Raw genomic sequence first — 27,470 nt, 5'->3', positions numbered from 1 at the left:
ACACGACGGCGTCCTGTCAGCGTTAAATACTCAGGTGAAGTTAATTACTTCTGATAATAACCCTGATCTGAACTTTATGGAACCCCAAAAACATGCTTTGGTAATTCATAATGACATAAAAAGTCGAAATTTGTCGCATGACATACAAAAGCTTAATTATGAGATTAAAACATCTATTATATGAGTTTGTCAAAATTTCGACTTTTCATCTCATAATTATGACTATGAAGTCATAATAAATTATTTAGGCATATCACACAAATAGTACAGTAACTTAAGGGGGAACCTATCACGTTTCCGCCACAAAAACATGCTTTGGTAATTCATAATGCCATAAAAAGTAGAAATGTGTCGAATGACATACAAAATTATAATTATTATGAAGTCATAATTATGAGATTAAAACGTCGAACTTATGAATTTCGACTTTTCATCAACTATGAAGTCATAATAAATGATTGAATCAGGCATATCACACAAACAGTACAGTAACTTAAGGGGGAAACCTATCAATAATTGAGGCATTCAAATGGATTTTCCAAAACTTTATTTACTGTGAGAAAACATTTATGTAATTGAATTTGAATATATAACATGAAATAATTTCACACAATCTTTCCCACTACCACATAAATATAAATAGGATTAACAAGATAATATCATAATGGGCCGTCAGTGAACATATTTACAAAAACATGATACTTGTCTTTCATTGATCATTCTGAATAATTTGTCACTAAAGTGCTTTTATACTGTTGACACAGATCTTCTAACCACGCTTGTCCAGTAGGGGCAGGATAGAGCAGTTCTTTTAAATATTCAACAATGTTTAAATCAGAAGTGTGCAGTTTATATCACATGCTAAATACTTTTTATTTAGCATTTTTAATGTGACTTTTATATAAAAATGTCTGATGAAATAATTCGTCAAAAGAAATGATACACATACAATATGCATACTGCAGAAATAGCATGAGTAGTTGGGTAGTATGCTGTGTGTGTGTGTGTTATTGTTCATGAGTAGTAGGTCAACACACTCTGGTGGTTTCCACGGATCAGGAGAGTCGGCGGGAGATTCTTCGTGAGCGAGTCCAGCCAGGCCATGTACAGGTAATCTGAGACCAAGCCTTTACGGGCGATGGGCATGCTCCTGAAACACACACACACACACACAAACTGATCAGCGTACTGACACACACACACACACACACACACATGATACTGATGAGGATGTGACTTACACCACCACGAGTTTAGCTGCTCTCGAACTCTCCTGAAGAAGCTCGTTCAGACGCACCTGTCGGATCGTCTGTAGACGACAAAACACACACGGTTATTCAACACAGCCCAGGTGATAAACACGTAATATTAAATGTATTTAAAATGTACTTGAGTATGTTTTTTAGTACAATACAAATATATTATAATGCATGTTTAAAACATTTAACAGCACATCTTCTGGGGACCTCAAGGGGGCGCTATTTTTTTTTTTAAATATGCAAATAAATTAATAAACCAAATAATTATAATATTTATTAATTTATAATGAATCGAATACTTATTTATTTAGGGATCCGTGGCAGAATCATGCATTCATTTGTTTGTTCATTTGGTTTTAGTAATTTGGGATGTGTTATACTTTTTTTACACTTTTTTTTACACTTCTGTTGCTTTCTTACTCCTCTTCAGTGAACTGTCTGAAACTCCTCTTTCTGCAAGAGTCATGCGTAATATGATGTTCTTCCTCAGTGTTTCTGTCTCGTTTTATGTCTAAACATTCTTAACTCAAGATAGATTTACTGGAGAAGTGAAATGACTGGAGATATTAAGTCTTTTTTACTGAAAAATTGTCAAAATTTAGTGAGTTTGTGCTTAAAACAAGAACGAATATCTGCCAGTGGAGTCAACTCACTAAATTTCGGTACATTTTTCAGTAAACAAGACCTAATATCTTTAGTCATCTTGATTTAAGAATGCTTAGATATTTGTGCTGGAAAACAAGACAGAAACACTGAGGAAGAACATCTCTTTTTTTGGATGTTAGTGTGCAGAAAAGGTCCATATCTTTCTGTTAATCTTCTTGCCAATTCATGAGAGCAACTCGAACACGTTGCAAAATCTCTCATCGTTACTCAAAATTCCTAATAGCTTCCATTCCACTTAAAATCCACTCAAAAAACATCATTTGTTAACAAACAAGTATTCATTACTTCAATGAGCTCATTAAAGCTACCTATAATTATTACATTGTTTAATAAGTGTCACCGGCCCACCGGTGGGCCCAAAATCATTACATATTTAAAAAAGTAATATCCTATAATAAACATAAACTAATCTTGACAAACTATATATCATTTGAAAGCTTACAAACTCTAGTTTTCATATTTGGTGAATGATTTTCCAAATAAATTAGAGAGGAGCTGTAATTTATCAATTTGCAACAACAATATTTTCATATTCCTAAGGCGTGTTCAGACCTTTATTTTGAAATAGCAATGAACATGAAAAATCATGAAAGAATGGTTGAAACCTTAGTTTGTTTTCATGCCAAGAGTTCAAAAGGTATCATCCATTAAATTATTTTAGAAAAAAAGATATTAAAATGTTTTTAATAACGCATATGGAAATGGAGGCGCCCTTATATGGGCAGTAATGGAGTCCGGTTGTCACTTATGGCGCTTTTCCACTGCACGGTTCGGCTCGGTACGGTTCGACTCGGCGCGGAACGGTTCGGCTCGCTTCGCTTTTCCACTGCGTGGTTCGACTCGACTCGGTACGGCACGGTTCGGTTCGCTTTATCTCGGTTGCTTTTCCATTGCAGTTAGTACCGCTTCAAACTGGGTGGGACTGATCATTATAGTTGCCGCCTCTACTGCCATGACATCATCGTAAACGCGCCACATTTCAAACGCACAACACAGGGGATGGTGCTCTTGATTCTCGGCATGTGGATGTTTTTAAATTAAATTAAACGTTCTTATAATGGTTTACTATATGGAAGGAAAATTCTTAACGTGTAATTAAACGTTGCGTTCATATTCTGGGCTCATCTGATTTTTTGTACATAGCATAGCCTACTTTGTTATGATTTTAGTATCATAATGATTAATAAATGCACGCACAATTATCCGTGAACTTGATTTGAACAAATGCCTTTCAACTTGTGCGTGCAAAATTCAGAATTAAATTAATGTGCAGCAATCTTTACAAATAGAGAGTCTAGGCCTAATGTAGCCTACTGTTTTAAACTAGCCTACTGCCATTAAAAAAGCGCATTTAGTTAATGTTATGTTATTTTTTTCCATCTGCCTATGTTGATTATGAAAAGTGAACAGCACGAGTAGAGAGACATGGAGCGAGTCGGACATAATTTTGACCACTTCATTAAGTTTTGTTTTGTAGAAAGCCTTTCTTTAAAGTGAATTTCGTTTTGTATAAATTGTATCTTAATTTTAATATTTTTTTCATCAAACTATTGCCTGGATTGAATAAATAAGAGCAAAATAGACAATCATTGAGGCGCCCGAGCGGTCACTTGCATTGTACGTTAACTGGAGCGCATCTCATCCTCAAATACACAAAGCTTGAAATGTCTTTAAACGAAATAATTCAAAACAAAAAGAAATAGGCTACTCTCTTATGTAATCCATTATGTGCATTTCTCTCTATAGGCGCGTTTACTACGAATATGGCGATCGTCAACTTCATCTTTGCCATGCACAGACACTGACAGAAAACACTATTTTATAAATAAAAATCAGTGCACGCGTTTTAATAAAATTAAAACTTTAACTGTGATCATTAAAATAGGCTAATTGAATATTAAATATTTTGTGGCCAAGTTTTGCTCATTTATTAATAGTAGGCTATATGTATAGGCTATATATATAGGCTATATATAGGCGTAATTTTATTAAATTGAACAAGCGCAAAATTCAGCATTCAATCAAATATTCAAAAAGACTTAATAATAATGTTATTTCAACATAATATCTCGTTTATTCGACATAATGTGCATGCAACAAGCAAGATGTGCATTTGTAAATCTGGGGATGCGTGCATTGATTTTTATTTATAAAAAAAGTGTTTTCTGTCAGTGTCTGGCAAAGATGAAGTTGACGATCGCCATATTCGTAGTAAACGCGCCTATAGAGAGAAATAACATTATAATTAAGTCTTTTTGAATATTTGATTGCTGAATTTTGCGCTTGTTCAATTTAATAAAATTAAAACTTTAATTGTGATCATTAAAATAATTGAATATTAAATATTTTGTGGCCAAGTTTTGCTCATTTATTATATATATATATATATATATATATATATATATATATATATATATATATATATACACACACACACACATATGTATATACATATTAGTGTGTGTGCCCTCAGCACATGCGTTAAAAATTATCCGGCACCGCCCCTGACTGCAAGAAACAGTTTGCAAGAAACTTTTTAACTGCAAGAAACTACAGCATTGGCTGTTGTCTACTGGCTATTTAAATCTAGCAGGTTTGTCTCGTGCATGGTCTCGTGTCGCAAATACAATGACACTGGTAGTGACGATTCTGTCTGACCAATCAGTGATATTCAGTGTTTTCACGTCACATTTTAGTATCGGTACGGTACGCTTGGAACCTCAACAGAGGTGGTACCATTTAAAGCGAGCCGAAGCGAGCCGTACCGTACCGTAACATGCAGTGGAAATGCGCCATAAGTGAGCCGTACCGAACCGAGCCGTACCGTACCATGCAGTGGAAAAGCGCCAAAGCGTGCCGTACCGAACCGAGCCGTACCGTACCATGCAGTGGAAAAGCGCCACTAGTGAAAATGTTTGGTACTGCGCCCAAACAAAATCTCACTGAAAGCTCATTTTTTGAGATATCAACCTAAAATTTGAAACACAACTTATTCAGATTTTTGGCTTTGATTTTCTAGCAGTTTTAGAGTCGGCCAGGTTTTAAAAATATATATTTTATGTAAAATATGAATAATTAAATTTTTTACATTGTACATTTTCATAAACTCAAACTTCTATAACTTTTTTTTTGTTTCACTTTCTTAATTTATTTCACTTCAACAAAAATCTGCCAAATGTCTTCTTTAAAACAAGACCAATTTTACGTCTATACTCCAAAGCATTCTTTAATTACAACCATTTAAAGTCGAAATGTGAATTTTCATGTATATTTAAAAAAAGGGGGGTGACACTTAAAGGGTTAAATGAATAAATTTTTTGCTAAGTGTGATTTTGTATATGCACATTTCTGAAATGCATAACTTACAGTTTCCTCTGATAACAGATTACTCTAAACTGTAATATGGACTCATGCACTTTCTGTAAATCTGCTTTGAAATGATGTGTACTATACAAAGAAATGTGAATTGAATTGAATTGAATTGAATTTTAAAATAACTGGATTTCACCCAAAGAACAACAGTGAATGTGAGCAGCACATCTTTACCCTGAACAGAAGCACAGATGAAGCACTAATGCAACTCTTGTGTGTGTGTGTGTGTGTGTGTGTGTGTGTGTGTGTGTGTGTGTGTGTGTGTGTGTGTGTGTGTGTGTGTGTGTGTGTGTGTCCACCTTCTCCTCGAAGGCATCAAGCTCGTGGTCCGTGATCTTCCAGGGATGCTCCTTCCTCAGAGCTTCGGCCTGCGTCGTGTCCTTCGAGCCCTCGTGCAGACGGAACGGCTCGATCATGTCCTGGAAGAGTTTCCAGCTGAACACACACCAGCGGTGAGCGAACGCAGAACAAACCAGGGCTTTAATTCATTGCGTGTGTTTTGCGTGCGTACCTCTCTACGCTGGGCCTGACGTTGAGGTCGGAGATCACCTGGACGTCGTCGCATTTGATCCTGAACTTCTTCATAAGCAGCTGCATTCTGGACGACAGTTACAGTGGAAACACACGTTAAAAACAGTTGCTGCCTTAAATATTCAAGTACGATCAACTTGGATGTTTAAGTAATTTCGACTTAAATTACATTGAACTGACTTTAAAAAATGAGTTGAATCTTGTATAACTTGTACAAATTGTTGAAAATTGCTCAACTTATTTTGACGAGTTAAAGCGATGTGAAAACATATGTTGTCATAACTTATCGATCATATAATTTTTTCCAGTGTCGTAGCATATTTCAGTAGATGTTGTACTAGAAGCAGATCCACTGTCTGTCGTTCTACAGCTTCAGTGTCACGTGACTCCTGTCGATATCTTAGATGGCCATAATATATAATATCACACTATTTCATTTAAAAACAGTAAAATTGCATGCATAACAATTGTTAATATTCAATTATTTTTAAAAATGTTTTATTTAAATTAAGATATATTTTTAATATTTTATTTCTGTTTCTATTTTTTACATTTTATTCATAAAATGTATATTTATTTTGCATAATATTTACTAGTGGTCGACCGATATCGATTTTTTTGATGGGCGATGCCAATATCTAATTTAAAGATAGTAAAAACACATGCATAATTTTACTTAATATTTACTAAGTTAGAAATAAATCATTTGAAAAGGAATTATATTAACAAAAAATGTACTTGAATTTTTTTTTGTAAAATAAACAGACTTATATTTTAGATGGCAAATTATTGATTCTGTAATCTTATTAAAAAAAAAAAGTAAAAATCACAAAAACAAAAAAAAACGACACATTGGGCAAACAGTGAAACTTATCGGCCAATGCCGATATATATAGAAATGCAAAATATCGGTCAAGGCCGAAATATGGGTCAACCACTAATATTTACTACATTAGAAATAATTCATTTGCAAATGAAAATATAAAAAAAACGTAGACTTCGGACAGTGAATAATGAAGCTAAAGCATGTATGGCGTTTAACACCTTCAAAATAAAAGTCCCACACAATTTCAAAATAAAAGTCGACACATCGGCCAAACATAGGAACTTATCAGCCGATGCGATAATTAAAAAATGCCAAATATCGTCCGATATATCGGTGGAGCACTAGCTGACATACTCGTCTTTGTCCTGTTGGATGCGTTCGGGCTGCCCGGCGATGAAGATTCTGAGTTTGCAGTCTTTCCATTTCTTCCGTGTGGTCAGAATGTGAGGCAGGAGCAGCGTGAGACCTGCGCATGAACAACACACACCGTCACACGTTACACCTCGCAGAACAGAAGAGCATGCCAGGGTTCCTGCTCACCTCCGTCATCAAACAGCCACCACACGTCGATCGTCCCTTTGCCCTGTTTCTTCTTGAACTGACTGCTGGCGTCCACCAGACGCTGGTTCATCTTCGCCAGATCTGATGTGCGAGGAACGTCCAGAGAAACTGAAGAGAAGGAGAAGACAGTCAGCTTTATTTCTATAGTGTTTCAATGCAGCTTCATCGTAACATACAGGAAATTAACAGAATCAATGATGCAAACCTCATCAAATATGAAACAGATTCCAATTCTGCTTAAAGCAATAGTGGCGTTATAGTTACAGGATATATTTGGTATTAATATTTATAAATAAATCAGAATTTCATTGCAAAAGATAAAATTCAAATCGAGTAGCTTTGTTTTTTTGTTTTGTTTTTTTTTTACAATTAAATGAACTTTTCTGAGCCGCTCTTTAAATTATTTCAACCAACTGGTGTTGAGATGTCCAAAAACTTTTGTTTTCATTTTAAATAATATTGAAACCTGACTTTTGCTCAAAACATGTCCTGTGTATCTTAAAAATTAATGCCACTTGTTGATATGCATGTATATATTATATATATACTATATATATATATATGCATAATTTATATTATAGTTAAATATAAATATTTTATATATATATATATATAACTAATTTTTCTTAAATATAAATATGCATGTGAGTGTATTTATATATACAAAATAATTATACACAATACACACATATATATTATGTTAACACAAACTTTTATATCGAATGTGATGAATCGTTGCCTGGCACTAGTTAAAGGGGTCATATAATGTCATTTTTGTACAAGCTAATATGATTCTTTAGGGTCTAAATTAAAAGTTTGTAATATACTTTAATTAAAAATTCTCATTAGTATTGTAAGAAAACACTCATTTTACCTGGTCAAAAACAGCTCTATTTTCAGCACGCCGTTTCAGTGCATGTGTCTTTAAATGATAATGAGCTTTGCTCACCCCGCCCCTCTGTTCTGTGCGGACACCGTTTCTAACACAATAACCATAACGCATTGTTCACTATAAACGTGGGATTATGAATTATATTGAGAACGTCGTATATAGAAAACATGCCGTAATGTACCCTGAGTGTAAACAGCCGCATTCATCGTGAAGCGTGCAGCAAACGATTTGCAAAGATTAATATAAAGATTAATATAAAAGTTAATAAAACGTTACACTCACTTCTTCTTCTGGAGGTGCAGCAGGAACACGAATAGTTGGTACCAATCCTTTTTTCATGAGCAGCTTCTTAGCAAAACCAGTTTTTATACTGACCCTCGTGTGTAAAGCAGTCTGGTGTGTGAAATGATTCGCGCAAACATGAAAGCATTGACGTTGATCGTGGGGAATATTCCCTTCGAAAACAAACTCAGCCACTGCGTCTTCAGCGGTTCGGGTTTAGGAACATCAAAATGATGCTGTGTTCCTTATTACACCCAAGAACAGAACACCACACTCGCTTAGACGCCATTCTACTCAGAGCTCCAGCAATGACCACGCCGGTCCGCGCGGGCTATGATTGACAGCTCGCTCACTCTGTGTTGAAACGCTGCTGTCAATCAATCAACGAGCTTGATTTGAGATGGGAGGAAACATATAAGAAGATTTTTATCATTTTATGATGGTTGTGTACAGGCACTGCCAACACACATTTCAGTACAATCAACTTGTAAAAGTGCATGTACCATTATATGACCCCTTTAAAACACTTTTGCGGCCGCTGTTTGTGGATTATTAGGCTGGTGGTTTCAGACATCAGCACAAAAGACAGACAAATTAGGGTTTAATGAGGCGTTTAATTCGGTTTACTGGATGCGCTTGCAGAGGGCCTCAAGCACAGGCCTGCGCTGTGTTCATTTGATGGGCAAAATTTTGATTGTTGTCTTGTTTCCAGTCCAAATATCAAACATTTCTTAACTCAAGATGCATTTACTAAAGTAGTAAAATGACATAAGATTTTAAGTCTAGTTTTCTGGGTAAATTAATCAAAATTAAGTGAGTTTTTGCTTAAAACAAGCAAAATTATCTGCAAATGGGGTCAGAAAAATAATCTTATTTCTGTTTGAATTAAGAATTTTTTATTTTTATTTTTTATTACCCCACTGGCAGATAATTTTGCTTTTTTTAAGCATCAACTTACCCAGAAAACAAGACATAATAATGTAATTTTACTCATCTAGTAAATGCATCTTGATTTAAGAATGTTTAGATATTTGGACTGGAAGCAAGACAGAAAGACAGAGTCAGAAAAGCATGTGTTTGCAGTGAAAGAGAGGAGAGTGGTACCGCTGCGGGTCAGCTCCGTCGTGGAGGTTTTCTTGGTTCTGTTGAAGAACCCTTGAGGCGGCTGGAAGTCGTTCTCCTCCATCTCCAGCGCCTGCTGCTCCATGACCAGACGCTCCATCTCCTCTGACAAGTACATGAAACAACATCACATGCTCATCTTTCCATTCACCTGCTTTTATGTGCATTTTGGGATATCACATTAACACAGGGCTCCCGTCCTTGAAATCCTTGAAATTTTGTGAATCTGAAAAAATTCTAATTCAAGGCCCTGGAAAGTTCTTGAAAATAAACACACACAGACACAGATCCTTCAAAGTGCTGGAATGTGTTTTCTGCAAGAAGTTTTTGGGGAAAAAGTTCCACATTATTCCGCTAATGTGTTGTTTCGCCCGCACTTCGAGGCCTGTGCGCACTAGCTTGCTTGATTTATGTTATTTACGCGCATTTACGTGTTACGTAAGTGTAGGGGTGTGACGGTTAGTATATAACCGTGAGACCGACGGTTATAGTTGAACACCGTCATTACAACTCTATAACCGCCAAAACCGTGTTATTAAAATATTTTTTACAAACATTTTTTATCATAGAGAATGTTTAAACGCTAATTAAAAACAATTGTTAACAGTCTGTGTCATTAATGGTCTACGTCGTTTCCAACTGTATTTGATTCTTTGCCAAGTACCAACGCAAGTTTTGTTTTGTAAATCGTCAGACATGATTTTTACCACTTCATTAAGTTTTTCTTTAGAAAGCCTTTCTTTAAAGCGAATTTCATTTTGTATAAATTGTATATTAATTTTAATAAATGTTACATCAACCAATTGCATGTATTTAATAAATAAAAAGCAAATGACAATATAATAACCGTGACATGGAGGCGCCGGTGCGCCGCGTTCACTTGCATTGCATTGTGAACTAGAGCACATCTCATGGTAAATGAATGAAACTCAGCGTAGGCCTATGCCTCATACATTAGCATTAAATCCTTTCTAGAACAGACAAGGGCTTTCTTGCGGCTCGCATCAGCAGAGCATCATCGTCCATAGACCGCACAACACTCAGCGGATGGCGGGCGGGTGCGGCTTTAAAATCTGGTCAAAAAACGTTGGTGCGGATGATGAGTTATGTGATGCGGTTGCGGATGAAATAATACCCCATCCGCGTATCTCTATTGATAACAACATTGAACACTACACAAATATTAATTTTATTTTTTTTAATTTAGGCGATCAAATAGCTAATCAGTGTCTGCTCGTTTATTCAAACTAAGTTGTCCTATAACAGACGAACGCAGACCCCCCCTAAAAAACGCTGGATGGAAACGCCAAGATGTGTATAAATTTTAAAAATGTGCATTAAATACTTGAGACGGGTCATTTTTTATCCGATAAGAAAACATGCGCATAAACTACGGACGGAAACACATTTACTGGATAAATCCCTCAATAAACTCATGTGACTTTGCCTCAGCGTCGGCTGTGATTGGATAACTGGAGTAACCAATGGCGTCGCAGCGTCTCTAATGTTGGTTTGGTGTTTCTGAAACGCCGGAGTCGAAGTGTGTGATCAGAATGATCTGGTGTGACTCCCTCCAGAAGCGCCTCACACACACGAGTGTGTTCCCGAACGCCAGCATCCGAACGCCAGAGAACACGACAGCGTTTACTGTGTTTCGTCTGACGCTCGAGACACACTCGTTTATGATGGAGGGAGAACACACACATTACAGCAACTTACACTTTATTACTGATATTTTACACCAGGAAGTGATGATTCTGTTCTCTTGAACACATGGGAGGGAAACACTGCTTTATTCACTAGTGTTTTATGTCATAATATTCCAGTTGTGTGTGCAAGTTAAATTTGCAACTTTGAATGGATTTGCCAGTTTGATGCAACCTGGAATCTTTCATTTATAAAACACATTTGTCACATGATCACACACACACTGTTGAGTGTTAGCGTCTGGATCTGTCACATGATCACACACACACTGTTGAGTGTTAGCGTCTGGTGATTCTGAGTTAGCTGTACCTTCTGCTTTGAGGATGTGAGAGATGTCCATCCCCTGATTGATCCTCAGTATCACCGTCCCGTGCTCGAAATCAAAGGCATCACTGCAGGAGAAGAGACCCTCGTGTGAGAACCACACACACACAGGCAGACAGACACACACACACACAGACACATACTGACAGACACACACATAGACACAAATACACACACACATAGAGAGACAGACACACACACACAGAGAGACAGACACACACACAGACACAAATACACACACAGACAGACACAAATACACACACAGACAGACACAAATACACACACACACAGACAGACACACACACACACACACACAGACAGACACACACAGAGAGACAGTTTGAGATGCTCACTGTAGAATCCCGGTGTAGCTTTGGACTTCCTGTGGTTTAGTGGTTCTCCAATCACGCTTGAATCCCATCATCACTGTATTCGGCTTCATTCTGCCAAGTCCTGACGCCTACACACATGCACACACACACACACACATGTACATACACACACACACACGTACATACACACACACACACACATGTGCGTACACACACACATGCACACACACACACACGTACACACAAACATGCACACCCATACATACACACACATACATATGCACACACACATGCATGCACATAACACACACACACATCCACACACATACATATGCACACACACAGACATGCACAAACACACACATGCACACACACACACACACGCACACCCATACATATGCACACACACGTTTGTTTCACTATATTATTAAGGACATTGCATAGACATTTTCTATGGCCTAACCGAACCCTCCCCTAAACCAGAAACACTAGATTTAAGTGTGTGTGTGTGTGTGTGTGTGTGTGTGTGTGTGTGTGTGTGTGTGTGTGTGTGTGTGTGTGTGTGTGTGTGAGTGTGTGTGTGTGCGTGAGTGTGTGTGTGTGATTGAGTGTGTGTGTGCGTGAGTGTGTGTGCGTGCATGCAGGCGTGCGTGTGTGTGTGATTGACTGTGTGTGAGTGAGTGTGTGTGTGTGTGTGTGTGAGTGAGTGTGCGTGTGTGTGATTGAGTGTGTGTGCGTGCGTGTGTGTGTGTGCGTGTGTGTGTGCGTGTGTGTGTGTGTGTGTGTGTGTGTGTGTGATTGAGTGTGTGTGTGCGTGCGTGCGTGTGTGTGTGTGTGTGTGGTCAGTCTGACCTGCAGCAGTGCTGCTGCTCCGTCTCGCAGGTTCTCGCTGGCGACCGGTGTGTAGAAAGCTTTGCGCTTCTGCTTGTGCAGCCACAGCTGGTTCTCCTGAGAGACGGCACTGATGTCCTGCAGACTCTTGTCACGGGGACCCTGAAACACACACACACACACACGGGTTTAGCTTCATAAAGACATGATCCGCTGCCTTAAAAACAGAATCCTGTAGGAAACGCTGATGTGTGTGTGACAGGGCTCGTACAAACTGTCCTGGAAAACCCTCTAAATCAGCCGTAATCATGAAGAGGGACTTGAATTATTGAAAGACAACAGATGTGAAATTAGAGGATATTGTTTAATAAGTGTGATCTCTGATTGTAATGCTTGAAACCCCCCCCCAAAAAATAGTGCTTAAAGTCATTTTACAGTGTAAAATGTAAATGTAAAATGTAAAAGCGAAAAGTGTGAACCCTGGTGGAGATTTATTTGTGTTTGTTTGGACAGGAACGCCACTCACCACGAACACCTCACAGGTCAGACACAACCCATAGTTCTTAGTGAGTGAGTGAGCCACGTCGAGCAGCGCCGGTCTGGTTCTGGGCGATCCGGTCATCACGAGACACTTGGGTCTGCAGGACACACACACACACACAGGACAGGAGCAGTGAGACTCAGATCATCTGCATGTATCATCCGTGTGTGTGGACCTGCGCGCACCTGAAGTTCTTGATGTGGTCGTCCACACTGGATAAGGTCAGAGCGTTGTTCACGGCGTTTATGAACGTCACGGCTTGAGTGGACGAACCCCAGTTCACATCTGGGAGATCAGGAGACGTCAGCGTCTACAACCTCTGTTTATGTGTTTACATCACAGGAGGGACTTACACTGCCGTTCAGAAGTTCTGGATCGGTTTAATGTTTTTAAAAGAGTCTCTTCTGCTCACCAAGGCTGCGTTTATTTGATTAAAAAACCTGTAATATTGTGAAATATTATTATAATGTAAATCAGCAGTTTTCTATGTGAATATACAGTAAAGTGTAATTTATTCCTGTGATCAAAGCTGAATTTTCAGCATCATTACTCCAGTCTTCAGTGTCACATGATCCTTCAGAAATCACTCTAATATGATGATCTGATGATCAACAAACATTTATGATTATTATCGATGTTGAAAACAGTTATTTACATTTTTATTTCAGGATTTTTTGATGAATAGAAAGTTTAAAAGAACAGCATTTATCTGAAATAGAAGCTTTTGTAACATTTTCAACATTTTGGGGTCAGTAATCATTTTTATTTTATTTTTTGGGGGAAAGAAATAAAAGAAATCAACACTTTTATTTATCAAGGATGAATTAAGTTGATCAAAAGTGACAGTAAAGACATTTATATTGTTAGAAAAGAATATATTTCAGATAAATGCTGTTCATTAGAACTTTCTATTGATCAAAGAATCCAGAAAAAAAATTACACAATTGTTTTCAACACTGATAATAATCATAAATGTTTGTTGATCATCAAATCCTCATATTAGAGTGATTTCTGAAGGATCATGTGACACTGAAGACTGGAGTAATGATGCTGACAATTCAGCTTTGATCACAGGAATAAATTACACTTTACTGTATATTTACATAGAAAACAGATGATTTACATTATAATAATATTTCACAATATTACTGTTTGTTTTGTATTTTTAATCAATTAAATGCAGCCTTGGTGAGCAGAAGAGACTCTTTTTAAAACATTAAACATCTCACCGATCCAGAACTGTTGAAGGGCAGTGTGTGTTCAGGGATATCTGCGTTCTCACCTGGCTTCTTCACAGTGACGTAAATGTAGAGGAAGAACTCGATGCCGTATGTGACCAGCGCCGCCCACCAGTTAATCACGAACATCACGGCACAGCAAAGCACGGCTCCGAACAGAGACAGCCACATGTTGTAGTACTTATACGCCGGCCTCCAGCCTGCACACACACACCACAGGGGTTTACACAGTTCACTGAGGCTCTACACTTTTGTCATGTTTGTTGAGTGAATGTTGATTTTAAGAATGTTTAGATATTGTAGGGATGCAGGATATATCGGCCACCATATCGGTAACTTTAATGTTATCGTTATCGGCCTGATAAGAAAATTTGGCCGATGTATTAAAGCTGATAAATGACGGATTATTGTCTTCAGATGCGCAGTGTTCAACATGATGGATTTGAAGTGCTTGAAATATGATTGAAATCACTTCAAAAAAAGGAAAATACTGTTCAGTGCAACACAAGTCTGTCATATCGGCTACATAAAATCATAATGAGAACATTATAATTGTGTATTTGGGATGTGGATTTTAATTTTGAGACTTTTGTTTTTCTAATCAGGCCCTCAGAAATTACATACAAATTTGGATTTAGATTTATCAGCATTTATATCGGGTATCAGCTTTCAAATATAACGAATTATCGGTATCGGCCAAAATGTTTATATCAATGCATCTCTAGATATTTGTACTGGAAAACAAGACAAAATTATTGAGGAAAACATAATTTTTTGCAGGGCTCACTGGGTTGTGGAAGAGTGTGTGTGTGTGTGTGTGTGTGTGTGTGTGTGTGTGTGTGTGTGTGTGTGTGTGTGTGTGTGTGTGTGTGTGTGAGTGAGTGAGAGAGAGACTGGACAGGACCTGGGGATTTGGCGTATGAGGCGTGGAAGCAGGAATAGTTGATGAGGGCGTATGAAGCCAGGAAGAAGTTGGAGATGACGGGAGCGATGGTGTTGAGCTCAGCTGAGAAACAAACATCCACCGTTACATCATCACTTCTGTCACATGAAGCCCTTTAATCACCGGTATATACTCACCGATGAGGATGAACGCGACAGCGATGACGAAGGTCAGGAGGTATCCTCTGATTGGCTCATTGTTTTTCCCGTGACCTTTGGCGAAGAACTTGAGGGCCGTGTAGATGTTGTCTTTGCACAGAGCCTGAGTCGACACAGATTCACTATTAAAATCCAGAATAGGCAAGAAAAAAGTAGAATAAAGGCCCGTTCACACCAAGGACGATAACTATGATAAAGATATCGGGCCTTATCTCGCACCCAGCGCAATTGACTTTGTACAGCGACGCATGTTTCATTCCTATTTTGCACGCGCACTCTTCCCTCCACAGACGCACGTCGGTAAATTAGGGAATGAACTTGCGCTCCCGGGGGCGGTTCAGGGAAAAGAGGAGGCGTGTTCCGGCGCAAACGTTCCCTGGTGCTATTTTGCAGTTTCAGAAAACAATTCCGCCACTGACCAGGAGAAACCTCGTCTAAAGTCAGTGGCGCGTTCAGATGCTATTTTAAGGGCGCATGCTTGGCCATAATGTAGCGTGGGCACAACACACACACACTTTGCTTCTCTCATCTACACAGAAGCAGCAGTTTTCATTTTTAGAAAACCATACATTATTACAAGGGAAAATATTAACATGAAGATGTGAAAAATAGTCATAAATCTAGCTTACACATTTACCCAGATTATCATACGCCTGTTTAACCGAAGCTAATCTGGGTGTGTTTCTCCATCCCCAATGTCACTTCTCTGTGTTTTACGGCCCTGACGAGAACGCCGCTCTCCTCGGCTGTGAACCGCTCCTGCAAATCTGCCGTTATAATAGCAATCCGCCATGGAACAAGCGCGCCTGCTCTTAAAGGGAATGTGAGATGTCGCTCTGATTGGTTTATTTCACGTTACGCCCAAACCACACCTATGAGTAATGAAGCGACTTCAGACCAACACATTTTAGATTTGCGTCGGGCGCAAGAGTCATTTATCCCGCCGGTGTAATAGCAACAGCGCCGAGACCCGCCCACAAAGTTACTTGCGTTTCGCGCTTGATACTTGCGTTTCATATCGTTAAAATAGGGCCCATCGATCTAAATGTATAAGAATAGCAGAGTCAACACTGCAATTAAAACGAAGATAGTTAGAATCACTCTCAAAATGATTTTTTCCTGCAGATGAACGATAAAACATTGATAGCCAATCAGAATCCATCTTGCTTTAGAAAACTCAAGCATTTAAAGCAGCAGACGACAAAACTATAGCGTGCGTATAATAAACAGATTGATATATCATCCGCTGGTGTGGACGCTAATGTAGTTATGGTTATAGTTATCATTCTTGGTGTGAAAATTAAGCGTGTAGTTTATGCGTCTATGTGATGTTTTTAATCTGCTTTAAGATAAAGCATGTGTAAGTTCATAAGTCGACAGCATTGCTGAGTATTTCCTCCTTAAAACTGCAGTGAACCAAAGACAGTCTCAAAAACACGCTTTGAAATCGCTGGTGTTTCTGACGTCACAAACTACCTTGTAACCAATCAGATCAACGTGTGATCGTCAACCAGTGGATCTCTGAGCTGAGGGAGTGAGTGGAGGTGGGGCTCATTTGCATATTCATAGAACCGCGCACACTAAATGAGGCAAGGGTGTCGAGTTACATTCAAGATATTTTAAGACATGAAGAATTTTTTTTCAAGGAAAACATGTTAAAAAAAGGGATAAAATGATTGACTACAGGGGGACTTTACGGCTACATCTACTTTAGTCTGGATGACATTTGAAAATGCATCTTTTTCTCTACATTTTGGCCTTGTGTCCACACTAAGATGGCTTTTACGTCTCTCCAAAGTGGACACATTTAAAAATGTTGCCATTGTAGTTTAGAATGTAAAAACTGAAGTATTTGAAAACAATGACACACGTTTAGTCATATGACGCATATTTACCGATGCTTGTCTGTTTATACTGGCATGTGCAATTTACTTTCATAAATAAGTTACTCGGTACAACTTTCATATTACATTCCTGCAAAGATGACAGAAAATGTACCGGTACTTGTAATTGCAGCGTCAAAACATGTTGATTAATGTAGATCATGTAGCCGGAGAGATTTTTAAGAGCTTCTTTACGACATCATCCAGTCTTTTACTGTTTACTGTGTTTTATATGGTATTGTAAGATCATCCTATAAATGTCTATAACTGATCAGGCATATATTGGGTTTAAAGTTTGCATGAACTGAAAGTTGTGCTGTTCTTTTCTCCTCTATTGTGTCGTATATCCGAGTGAACACTTCTGGAGCAAGAACAAATGTGGGCGGGGCTTGATTGTGTCCGTGGGGAATTGATTGGATGGTTGTGGTTTGCTATTGGTGGATCTTGTGTGAGTGACAGGTTATAGCCCCGCCCTCGTCATCAGAGAAGAGAAGAGACGCTGATGTTATTTTGATTGAAGATTCCTCATCCTATGAAGTGCATCGACATGAACAACACGAACCAAACTCTTCCAGTCTCAGATAGACTACAGTGTTTGAGGGCGGAGCTAAGAGACACTGTTCAGTCAATCAAGACCACAGGTGGACATTATGCAAATTAGTCACAAATCTGCATAGTTTCAGCAGAAAGTGAGACTGAATTACTGATGACTCGTTTCAGTTCAGAATCACTTCTTTCTTTTAGGAAACAAAAACTCATTTTTATGCACTTTGAAACTTTGCAGATCTTTTACATTCATAAACAGCTTTAATACACACTGCATGAAAGGGAATATCCCAAAAAGGCACTTTAAATAGTGTGTGTGTGTGATCTCTGACCTGGAAGACTTTGGGCGCGCTCACTAGAGACGCAAGAGCTGAGGAGAGCGTGGCGGAAAACGTTCCTGCCGTGATGAGCGGTCCAAACCCAGACACGAGAGTCATTACCTACACAAACACACACCGGTGAGTCTCACTCTTAAAGGGATAGTTCACCCAAAAATGAGAGTTAACCCATGATTTACTCGCCCTCAAGCCATCCTAGGTGTATATGACTTTCTTCTTTCTGACAAATACAATCAGCGTTATGGATGCACTTTCCCATTCACTGACATTATAAATGTTTTTTAATATAACTCTGATTGTATTCGTCTGAAAGAAGAAAGTCATATACACCTAGGATGGGTTCAGGGGTTCAGTAAATCATGGGCTAATTCTCATTTTTGGGTGAACTATCAACACACTCTTTAACTGTATTTCTGATTTATTCCCTCAGATGTTTATGACTCTCACCTGGAAGTTGTTCATGAGGCCGTAGTTGCATTTGCTGGTCTGGCAGATTGAGAAGTCGTAGCCCATATTACAAGCCGAAGAGAAGTTGCAACTCGAACCCACTGGAAGAGTGTCGTTGCGGTTCCCCGTCGCGTCTCGAACGACCGTGACGGCTGTCGAGAATCAGTGCAATCGCTGGGTTAGACGTCCAGACTGAGACTGGAGAGAGCAATTTCAAATGTGCGTTCAGGACTCACAAACAACCAGTGCGACGGCCAGGTAGGTTACTCCTGTGATGAAGATGGCCAGCAGCGTTCCTTTGGGAAGGGCGGCCTGAGGATCCTGGGAAATCAGAGGCAACCATGTGTGAAAATTTGAATTTATTAAAAGGACAGCCCTTTGAGATGTTACATCTCATTTTCAAGGGGGTCCCAATAAGACATACAAACTACAATACAAAATTCAGAACTAGCATCTGATTTAACTGCACAATCATTTCAGATTGGGATGCATGATACATCAGCCACCATATCGGTATCGGCCGATATATGTTCATTTTTAATGTTATCGGCCCGATATATTAAAGCCAATATAATTTCCTCCAGCTGAGACGCTTCAGATGCGCACTGTTCAACATGATGATTTTGAAGTGCTTGAAATATGATTGAATTTCACTTCAAAAATAAGAAAGTACATTAAACTGCAACATGTGCAGCGCAAATTTTAAAATAATAGATATCACCATGAAACTTCCTCAGTTGATTACATACACAAGTATATAAAAAAAAGTATTACAAGATTTAGACATTTGTATGTTTAATTATGCAAATTAGGCATTATCTCATTAAATATGCACGATTTTGCATATATTTTCGGTAGATAGATCTGAACATATGATAAAGCCAGGTGCAAAATAAATGAGATTTCGTTGTTAGCTTTAAATCCCCCTGTGGACATTCTCGATTGGTCACTGATAGGAAGGAAATGCCCATATTTGGAATAGCGTTGTGCAGGAGACTCAGAGCTTTACAGCGACACCGGTCATGACAGACTTCAGTGAACAGACGGATCTCGGCGTGCCGCGCTGGAATGCTGACTTCCTGGTAAATTCGGGAGAAACTTACTGCCGCAAGTAAATAAATGTAATAAAATAAACATCTTAATGTATATTTTCAACATTTTCTTTATAGCAACTTGAAAGAACACATTGAAGGAGTAAACTAGCCCAAAATCTCAAAACTGGGCACTGCATGAAAAATCGATGTTTTCGCCTTAATGGTGAGACTTTTGCTTTTGCAATCAGGCTCTCAAAAAATATCTAAAAATTTGAATTTAGATTTATCGGCCAATATATCGGTTATCAGCTCTTAAGTATAAACAGTTATCGGTATTGTCCAAATCATTTTCATATCGGTGCATCCCTGATTTCATATTATAAATGTACCAGACACTCGCTCTTACTTTCAGATCTCCGGAGATGTTGGCTCCAGCCAGGATCCCAGTGGCTGCTGGGAAAAAGATGGCAAAAACAGAGAAGAACGTTTCTCCATCCCGGAATTCCGGTAGAAAGTTTTCCTTTGCGATGGACTCTGTTTCAGAAAGAGTTAGACTGATACCTTAGGCTTCAGATGGGACTGTTTATTCCTAACATTTCATGCACTAATGACATCGTTTCTTGCATGACGTTCCTCTGTCTCACCTTTATAGTTAAAGAAGCCTTTGGAACGCTTGTCTAGTGTGGAGGGAATCACTGTTCCCACAAATACGTTGCCAATGGCCAACAGCAGGATCACCAACAGAGCGACCTGAGCCTATAGAGAGAGAGAAGGTTCTTTAACTCCCTTCAGGCCAACCAAAAACTCAATCCCAGCATGCATCTGGCGTACCTTTGCCTCCCACTCCATCCCGGCCACAGTGATGCCCATCAGCAGAACCACCGTTATACAGCCGATGATCCTGATGTCATTCATCGGATCCACTATAAGGGCGTTATTTTCCTGTAAAGAGCAGATATTTGTGTCCATAAACATCCATATGGATTGGTGGTTTATCCTGCATCCAAACACACCCAGCTGGTGACCATGTGACATGAAACACTGTTTGTACCTTGAGTATCTCCACCACAGTTTCAGCAAACCCAACGACGTACATGGCCACGGCCACAGCGTTGGCGAACGCAAAGATCAGGCCGATGGATCCTCCAAACTCAGGGCCCAAACTGCGGGAAATCAGGTAATACGCTCCGCCTAAAGCACACACACACACACACACACACACACACACTCGTCAGCTCAAGACTGGACTCTGCTGTTTCTCAGTTAAAGTGTTGAAGCTTTACCTCCTCGCACCACACCGTTGGTACAGATCGCCGACATGGACAGACACGTGACGCTGGTCACCACTATGCTCAGTAACACAACCACTATTCCCAGACCTGGAACACACACACATTTTGTCAGGTAACTTGAAATAATAACTTTTTATTCATGATATGTGATCATTTTAATAGGACTGCACTGCAAGAATTGATTTTCCTGTTTTCCAGTATAAATATCGAAGCATTCTTAAATCAAAATACATTTACTGGAGAAGCAAAAATGCATCATAATTGAGAGAGTTTAAGCTCAAAACAAGAACAAATATCCAACAATGGGGTCAGAAAAATAAACTTATTTCAAAGGGACTCCGTTGGCAGATGTTTGTTGTTTTAAGCTCAAACTCGCTTCATTTTGATGCATTTTGCTGATTTAAGAATGTTTAGATATTTGTGCTGGAAAACAAGACAAAAATACTGAGAAAAAACATAATTTTCTCATCCTGAATAGATCAGATGACACATTTCAGTGGATAACGACTTTAATGAACAGATATTTGTTCTTGTTTTAAGCACAAACTCACTTCAATGCATTTTTCCAGAAGACAAGACTTAATTTTGCTGATTTAAGAATGTTTAGATATTTGTGCTGGAAAACAAGACCGAAACACTGAGAAAGAACATCATGAATAGATCAGATGACACATTTCAGTGGATAACGACTTAAATTAATCTTAAATCTGTTTCTTTTGTGTTCCACAGTAATAAGAAAGCCATATGGGTTTGGAAAGACGTGATGGTGAGTAAATGACTGAACTATTAAACACATACGTTTGTTTGACTATATCAGTGAGCTCATCTCATAAACTTAGATTGTATTTCCATCCGGTTCCTAAGATTTTCATTCTCCTAACCCGACGTGTGTTATCAGTGTGTGTGTGTGTGTGTGTTTGTTCAGCGCTATAATGGGATCATTGAGGACTAAAAGCGCTCATGGCCCGCAGTCTCTCACACCTCATAAAACACGTAACGGCGGTGAGTTTCTGATGGGCTGTAATGTGTTTGGCCTGAAGCTGGAGGTGTCCGACTGGAACTGAACTTCTCAGAACCGGCAGAACTTTCACAGAAACTCAAACCTCTTCTGCGCTGTTAGTCACGCACCATTAAACTCCAGCGGTGACCTTCACAAATACTAAGTAAGAAAAGCATTTTTTGCAGTGTGCGTTATTAAACACTGTAAAAAATGCTTTTCTTACTTAGTATTTTTGTCTTGTTTCCAGTCCAAATATCTAAACATTCTTATATCAAGAAACATTTACTAGAGAATTAAAATGACATAAGAAATTATTTCCTGTTTTCTGGGGAATAAAAGCAAAATAAAAACAAGCAAAATGATCTGCCAATGGGGTGAGAAACATAATCTTAGTCCAAATGGAAAACAAGATTATTTTTCTCACCCGATTTCTTACAGAATAATAATAAAAAAAAGGTAATTCTGACTTTTTATCTCACAATTGCATGTTTATATTTCGCAATTCTGACTTTATAACATGCAATTGTGAGATATAAAGTCAGAGTTGTTCAAATTAATGTTTAGAGTCGCAATTATCTTTTAAAATGTTTTGTTCTGTGGCGGAAACAAGCTTCCATACATAATTTTGCTTGTTTTAAGCAAAAACTCTTTGACTCTTTAACCAAATAACTTTGAACGTTACTGGAAGAGCGCTCTGAGAATATCCGGGATGTTCTTCACACTGAGGAGAACTTGATGACTTGTTGAGTGTGTTTTCTGTGCTGAATGTAAGTGTGTTCAGGGAAGGTTTCTAAACACATCTCACCTATTCCTGCTTGTCCAAACACCCAGGACAGCCGGATGAACAGCATCACACCCCAGATATTCAGCATGCATCTCACCTGCCGACACAACCATCAAACACATGATCAATTTCTAGGGCTGCACAATATATCGAAATTATTGAAATATCACAAATGTATATATCGTGATATGCGTATCGCAGCGGCTTGCAATAACTGCAAGAGAGAGAATCACTCACTCTCGGCTGAAGAACTTTAATAGCTTTAATAAGAACCAGGATATATTTCATTCATACAGTGAAAACTAAGCAGTGTTTGATTATTCAGTTTGTGTTGTTTAATAACCCTAATGTAGGATAACCTGAACCCCACTGGTGTTAAAATAACACTTCTTATATACAGTAAAACACTGATGTTCACTGTCAGAAGTCATAAAAAGAATGTGAAACACGCATGTAGGTTATATAATAAAAGATAATTTAAGTTTATTTTACACGCTTTAGGCATTATCGTATCGAATATCGCAGTATTTAATTATATTTAGTGAATCACGCTTCAGTATCGTGCAGCGCTGGCGCTCCTCGACTCACCAGAACTCCTTTGATCCAGCCGAACTTCACCACTCCTCCGCTGTTGTCTTTCTCCTCGAGCGGGACGACGGACTCCACGTCTCCCAGCGTCGAACCGTCCGCCTCTTCTCCGTCCTCGAGCGGACTGGGAAGATCAAGGCCTCCATTCTGAGATAATACGATGAGCAGGGAGTTAAAATATCACACTTTTGGGTAGTTGACACGCTAACCTGAGCATTTTACACACTCTTTTACAGTCAAACCAAACATGTATTCAGACACCTTCAACATTTCTCACATTATCAGTTTATTCGCTATAGTTTAGAGAATGGTGATAAAATATGAGCAGAACTCAGTTGATATTTGACTGGTTTTGTCCGTCCTTCTGTTAGACTGTCTCACACATGAATTATGTTGAATATCTGTCAGCTGTTAAATTTAACTACACAATTAGATAATACCAGTTTAGCTCAACCAATCACCAAGCAATGCTTCATTGTGTTCAGTCTGTGTGTAAAAAGAGCATTAGCAATTAAAGAAAACACACTTCAGCAAAACATGATCAGCTCAAAGTGTCCCAATCAGTGTTATAAATGTCACTGGTAGACCCTGAATGAAGAGTTTCTGGGTATAATGTCACAGTTTACTTTATTTTGCCCTCCTCACTTACATAAATGAACTATAGTGTCCTGATCACACTAGTGAAGAAATATCAAAAATTATATTAAGTTAGTACTTGTAATATTTGCACTTTTCAAATTCAGTATGTTTCTGACTCCATTGGCAGATATTCTTGTTTTAAGCACAAACTCACTTCATTTTGATCATAAAACAAGACTTAATATCTTCAGTCATTTCGCTTCTCCAGTAAATGCATCTTGATTGAAGAATGTTTCTATATTTGCATAATTTTGATGTTCTGTGTCTCGAGGGAGTGATTTACAGCGACTGTGACTCAGAAGAGAAACGCTCATAGAAACTCAATCGAACAGTGACTTTGCTGTGTTCGTTTTCCTCGTTTGCTTCTTGCATTAGAAAGTTTGAGCAAGTGAATTGGAAACATTCTGCAGATAAGTTTCTCTGGCGGCAGGACTGCGTGCTCTCTGGATCAGCGTAAACTTTTTAGCCCTTGTTTGCATTAATTAGCCCGTTTATGGCCAGCGGATCAATGCATCAGCCACTGGAGATCGTTACTCATAAACCAAGTGCTTTTCTCTCAGGCTTTCTCATTAGGGGGGTTATTGATCCTCGTCTGCGACACACACTCATCACACCGCTGGGGTCCAAACCCTGAGTCATGAGTCATGTTATTCAAATATCATCCGTGAGCATTGTTTGCTTCGTATTGCAATTGATTTATATTGTTACTATAACCCGTTGTCACATGTTTTGTAAAGGTTCTCTCAAAGTTATGAACAATCGTTCTTCCAGTAACATTAATATAACATTCGTTCAGAGTTATTTGGTCTTTAATAATGTTTTCAAAATGTTAGCACAAAACATTATTTATGCAATGTCTTTTCTGAAACGGTTTAGTTGGAACATTTTTTTACGTTTTAAAAGTAAAGTTTCCCATAATGTTTGCAAAATGATGAAATGGAATGTTGCCTTAACGTTTGCATAACCTAGAAATACATTTTTTTAAACGTTCTTTAAAAAACTTAATGGTAACGTTAGAAAAATGTTCTTAAACACTGAAAAAAAAAAGCTTTTCTTATTTAGTATTTTTGTCTTGTTTTCAGTCCATATATCAAAAAATTCTTAAATCAAGAAGCATTTACTAGAGAAATTATGACATAAGAAATTATAACTTGTTTTCTGGGGAGAAAAAAAACAAGCAAAATGATCTGCCAATGGAGTAAGAAGATAATCTTAATTCTAATGGAAAATAATCTTAATTCAAATGAAAAACAAGATTAGTTTTCTATATTTTCTATTGAATCTTGTTTTCCATTTGAATTAAGATTATTTTAAGAAAATCATCTTAATTCTAATGGAAAATAAGAAAATTAATCTTAATTCAAATGGAAAATCATCTTAATTCTAATGGAAAATAAGAAAAATAATCTTAATTCAAATGGAAAATAATCTTAATTCAAATGGAAAACAAGATTAGTTTTCTATATTTTCTATTGAATCTGGTTTTCCATTTGAATTAAGATTATTTTTCTCACTCCATTGGCAGATAATTTTGCTTGATTTTTCCCCAGAAAACAAGAAATAATTTCTTATGTCATTTTACTTCTCAACTAAATGCTTCTTGATATAAGAATTTATAGATATTTGGACTGGAAACAAGACAAAAATACTAAGAAAAGCATTTTTTTGCAGATGATGTGTGAAAATAAAGGTTTTGAAAAGGGGTTTCGTCATAGAAGAAGCATTTTTTCTTAGTTTGAAGATAAACGTTAAAGGTTATGTTCTGGAGTGTGTGTGTAGTGTGTGTTGTGTTCACCTTCTGGAAGACCTGAGGAGTGTATGTGGGGTGTGTGTGGAGTGTGTGTTGCATTCTCCTTCTGGAAGACCTGAGGAGTGTATGTGGGGTGTGTGTGGAGTGTGTGTGTAGTGTGTGTTGCGTTCACCCTCTGGAGGACCTGTGGAGTGTGTGTAGTGTGTGTTGCGTTCTCCTTCTGGAAGACCTGTGGAGTGTGTGTGTGTAGTGTGTGTTGCGTTCTCCTTCTGGAAGACCTGAGGAGTGTGTGTGGAGTGTGTGTGTGTAGTGTGTGTTGCGTTCACCTTCTGGAAGACCTGGTGCAGCTCCCTCAGGGACGGCCGGGAGACTCGGGTCCCGCTGATGCTCGCGGCGTTCCGGTAGAAGTCGGCGTTCGGCACCCGGTCCAGAGTGTCGTGTCCAAACGCGCTGGCGACTGACGCTCGAACCGCTCGCTTCTCGCCGGTCCGGAAGCCGTTGCTGCAGAACGACGTCTCCTCGTACTGAGGAGGATCATCTTTAGACCTCGCAAACCCGGGATTCTCCATCGAGCCACACAGAACGCTGCGTTTATGTGTGTGTGTGTGTGTGTGTGTGCAACTCGTTATATAGTTCACAGGTGGATCCTGATTGGTTGGGAAAGTGTTCTCACTCCATCAAAGGCGAAGCGCTTAAAAATTAACATGCATATTATTAGAGACGGCTTTATGATTTATGAGTGTTTTAATGTTTATGATGTCGACGTGTGTGTGTGTGGAGGTGTGATGGCTGGTCATGTGAAGTGTGTGTGTGTGTTAATGTAAAGCCAGTAACTCGCTCGGGGCGCTTCTGACACATTACACACACACTTCCTTATTGCCTGTGACTCATGGGTTGTGTAATGTTGTGACTGTCTGGTTTGACTTTGGAAAGGTTTCGCTCCTGTGGGATTAATAGGAGAGTTCACTGAGTGACCTCTGATTGGCTGAAGGTGATGTGGGCGTGGTCGTTTGACCTCTGACCCTGAGCTGTGGATTTTAGGCCGTTCATGTGTTTGACTCCATCAATCGAGTGTTTTGCTTTTTCTGTCCTTTTTCTGTGTGTGTGAGTGTGTGTGTGTGTGTGTGTGAGTGAGTGAGAGTGTGTGTGTGTGTGTGTTTGCACAGCCAAAGGATTCGCTTTTATTTGCCAACTGTCTGGAAGTAGTTTGCCATCAGTATGATTATAAACCGCCAACGCCATTATGCATTTACGACCCATTTTATATGATGCATTTCTGAGTGTAACAAGAAAAAAATAGTTAGTGTGTGTTTCAGATCTGAATGTGAGTTTGCAGTGGATTTTTCCTCCTGAAACTCCACCAACACACACACACACACACACACACACTTCTAAGGAGAAACGATAAGAGCGTCTCCATGCATTTATCCCAGAGGTGACGGAGGGCTCTGTTGTTTTCGTTGTGCACGAAATTCGACTCCACCCAACAGGAAGTCGGCCATCTTGGATGGAATGTGCGATTTTTACGTTCTGATGGTCTTACCGTGGCTAAAAACTCATGAAAGTGAACAGATAAATTAGTTG

The 27,470-nt window shown here is 38.7% G+C and overlaps 2 protein-coding genes across 2 annotated transcripts in view; both read right to left on the bottom strand.

Moving 5' to 3' along the window:
• The window catches only part of dut (deoxyuridine triphosphatase), a 34,554-nt gene that overhangs the window by 2,956 nt on the left and 4,128 nt on the right, over nt 1-27,470 (bottom strand). The window lies entirely within an intron of this gene.
• slc12a1 (solute carrier family 12 member 1) lies at nt 532-26,455 on the bottom strand (the record flags this gene model as incomplete). The annotated part of the gene is made up of 26 exons (XM_079874703.1): nt 532-1,150; nt 1,242-1,309; nt 5,597-5,732; nt 5,809-5,895; nt 7,009-7,120; nt 7,195-7,323; nt 9,494-9,616; nt 11,528-11,610; nt 11,896-12,002; nt 12,727-12,867; nt 13,232-13,343; nt 13,432-13,531; nt 14,529-14,684; nt 15,389-15,490; nt 15,565-15,688; nt 18,347-18,454; nt 18,800-18,951; nt 19,036-19,120; nt 20,240-20,367; nt 20,478-20,589; nt 20,665-20,775; nt 20,885-21,024; nt 21,117-21,212; nt 22,931-23,006; nt 23,498-23,644; nt 26,213-26,455. 26 exons carry the CDS (start codon nt 26,453-26,455, stop codon nt 1,015-1,017), a joined length of 3,114 nt encoding a protein of 1,037 aa, XP_079730829.1. The 3' UTR covers nt 532-1,014.

This window comes from Squalius cephalus (assembly GCF_949319135.1).
Source record: "Squalius cephalus genome assembly, chromosome: 6".
Taxonomy (NCBI): domain Eukaryota; kingdom Metazoa; phylum Chordata; class Actinopteri; order Cypriniformes; family Leuciscidae; genus Squalius; species Squalius cephalus.
The sequence above is the reverse complement of the archived record's forward strand: the minus strand, read 5'-3'. Positions and strand labels throughout refer to the sequence as shown.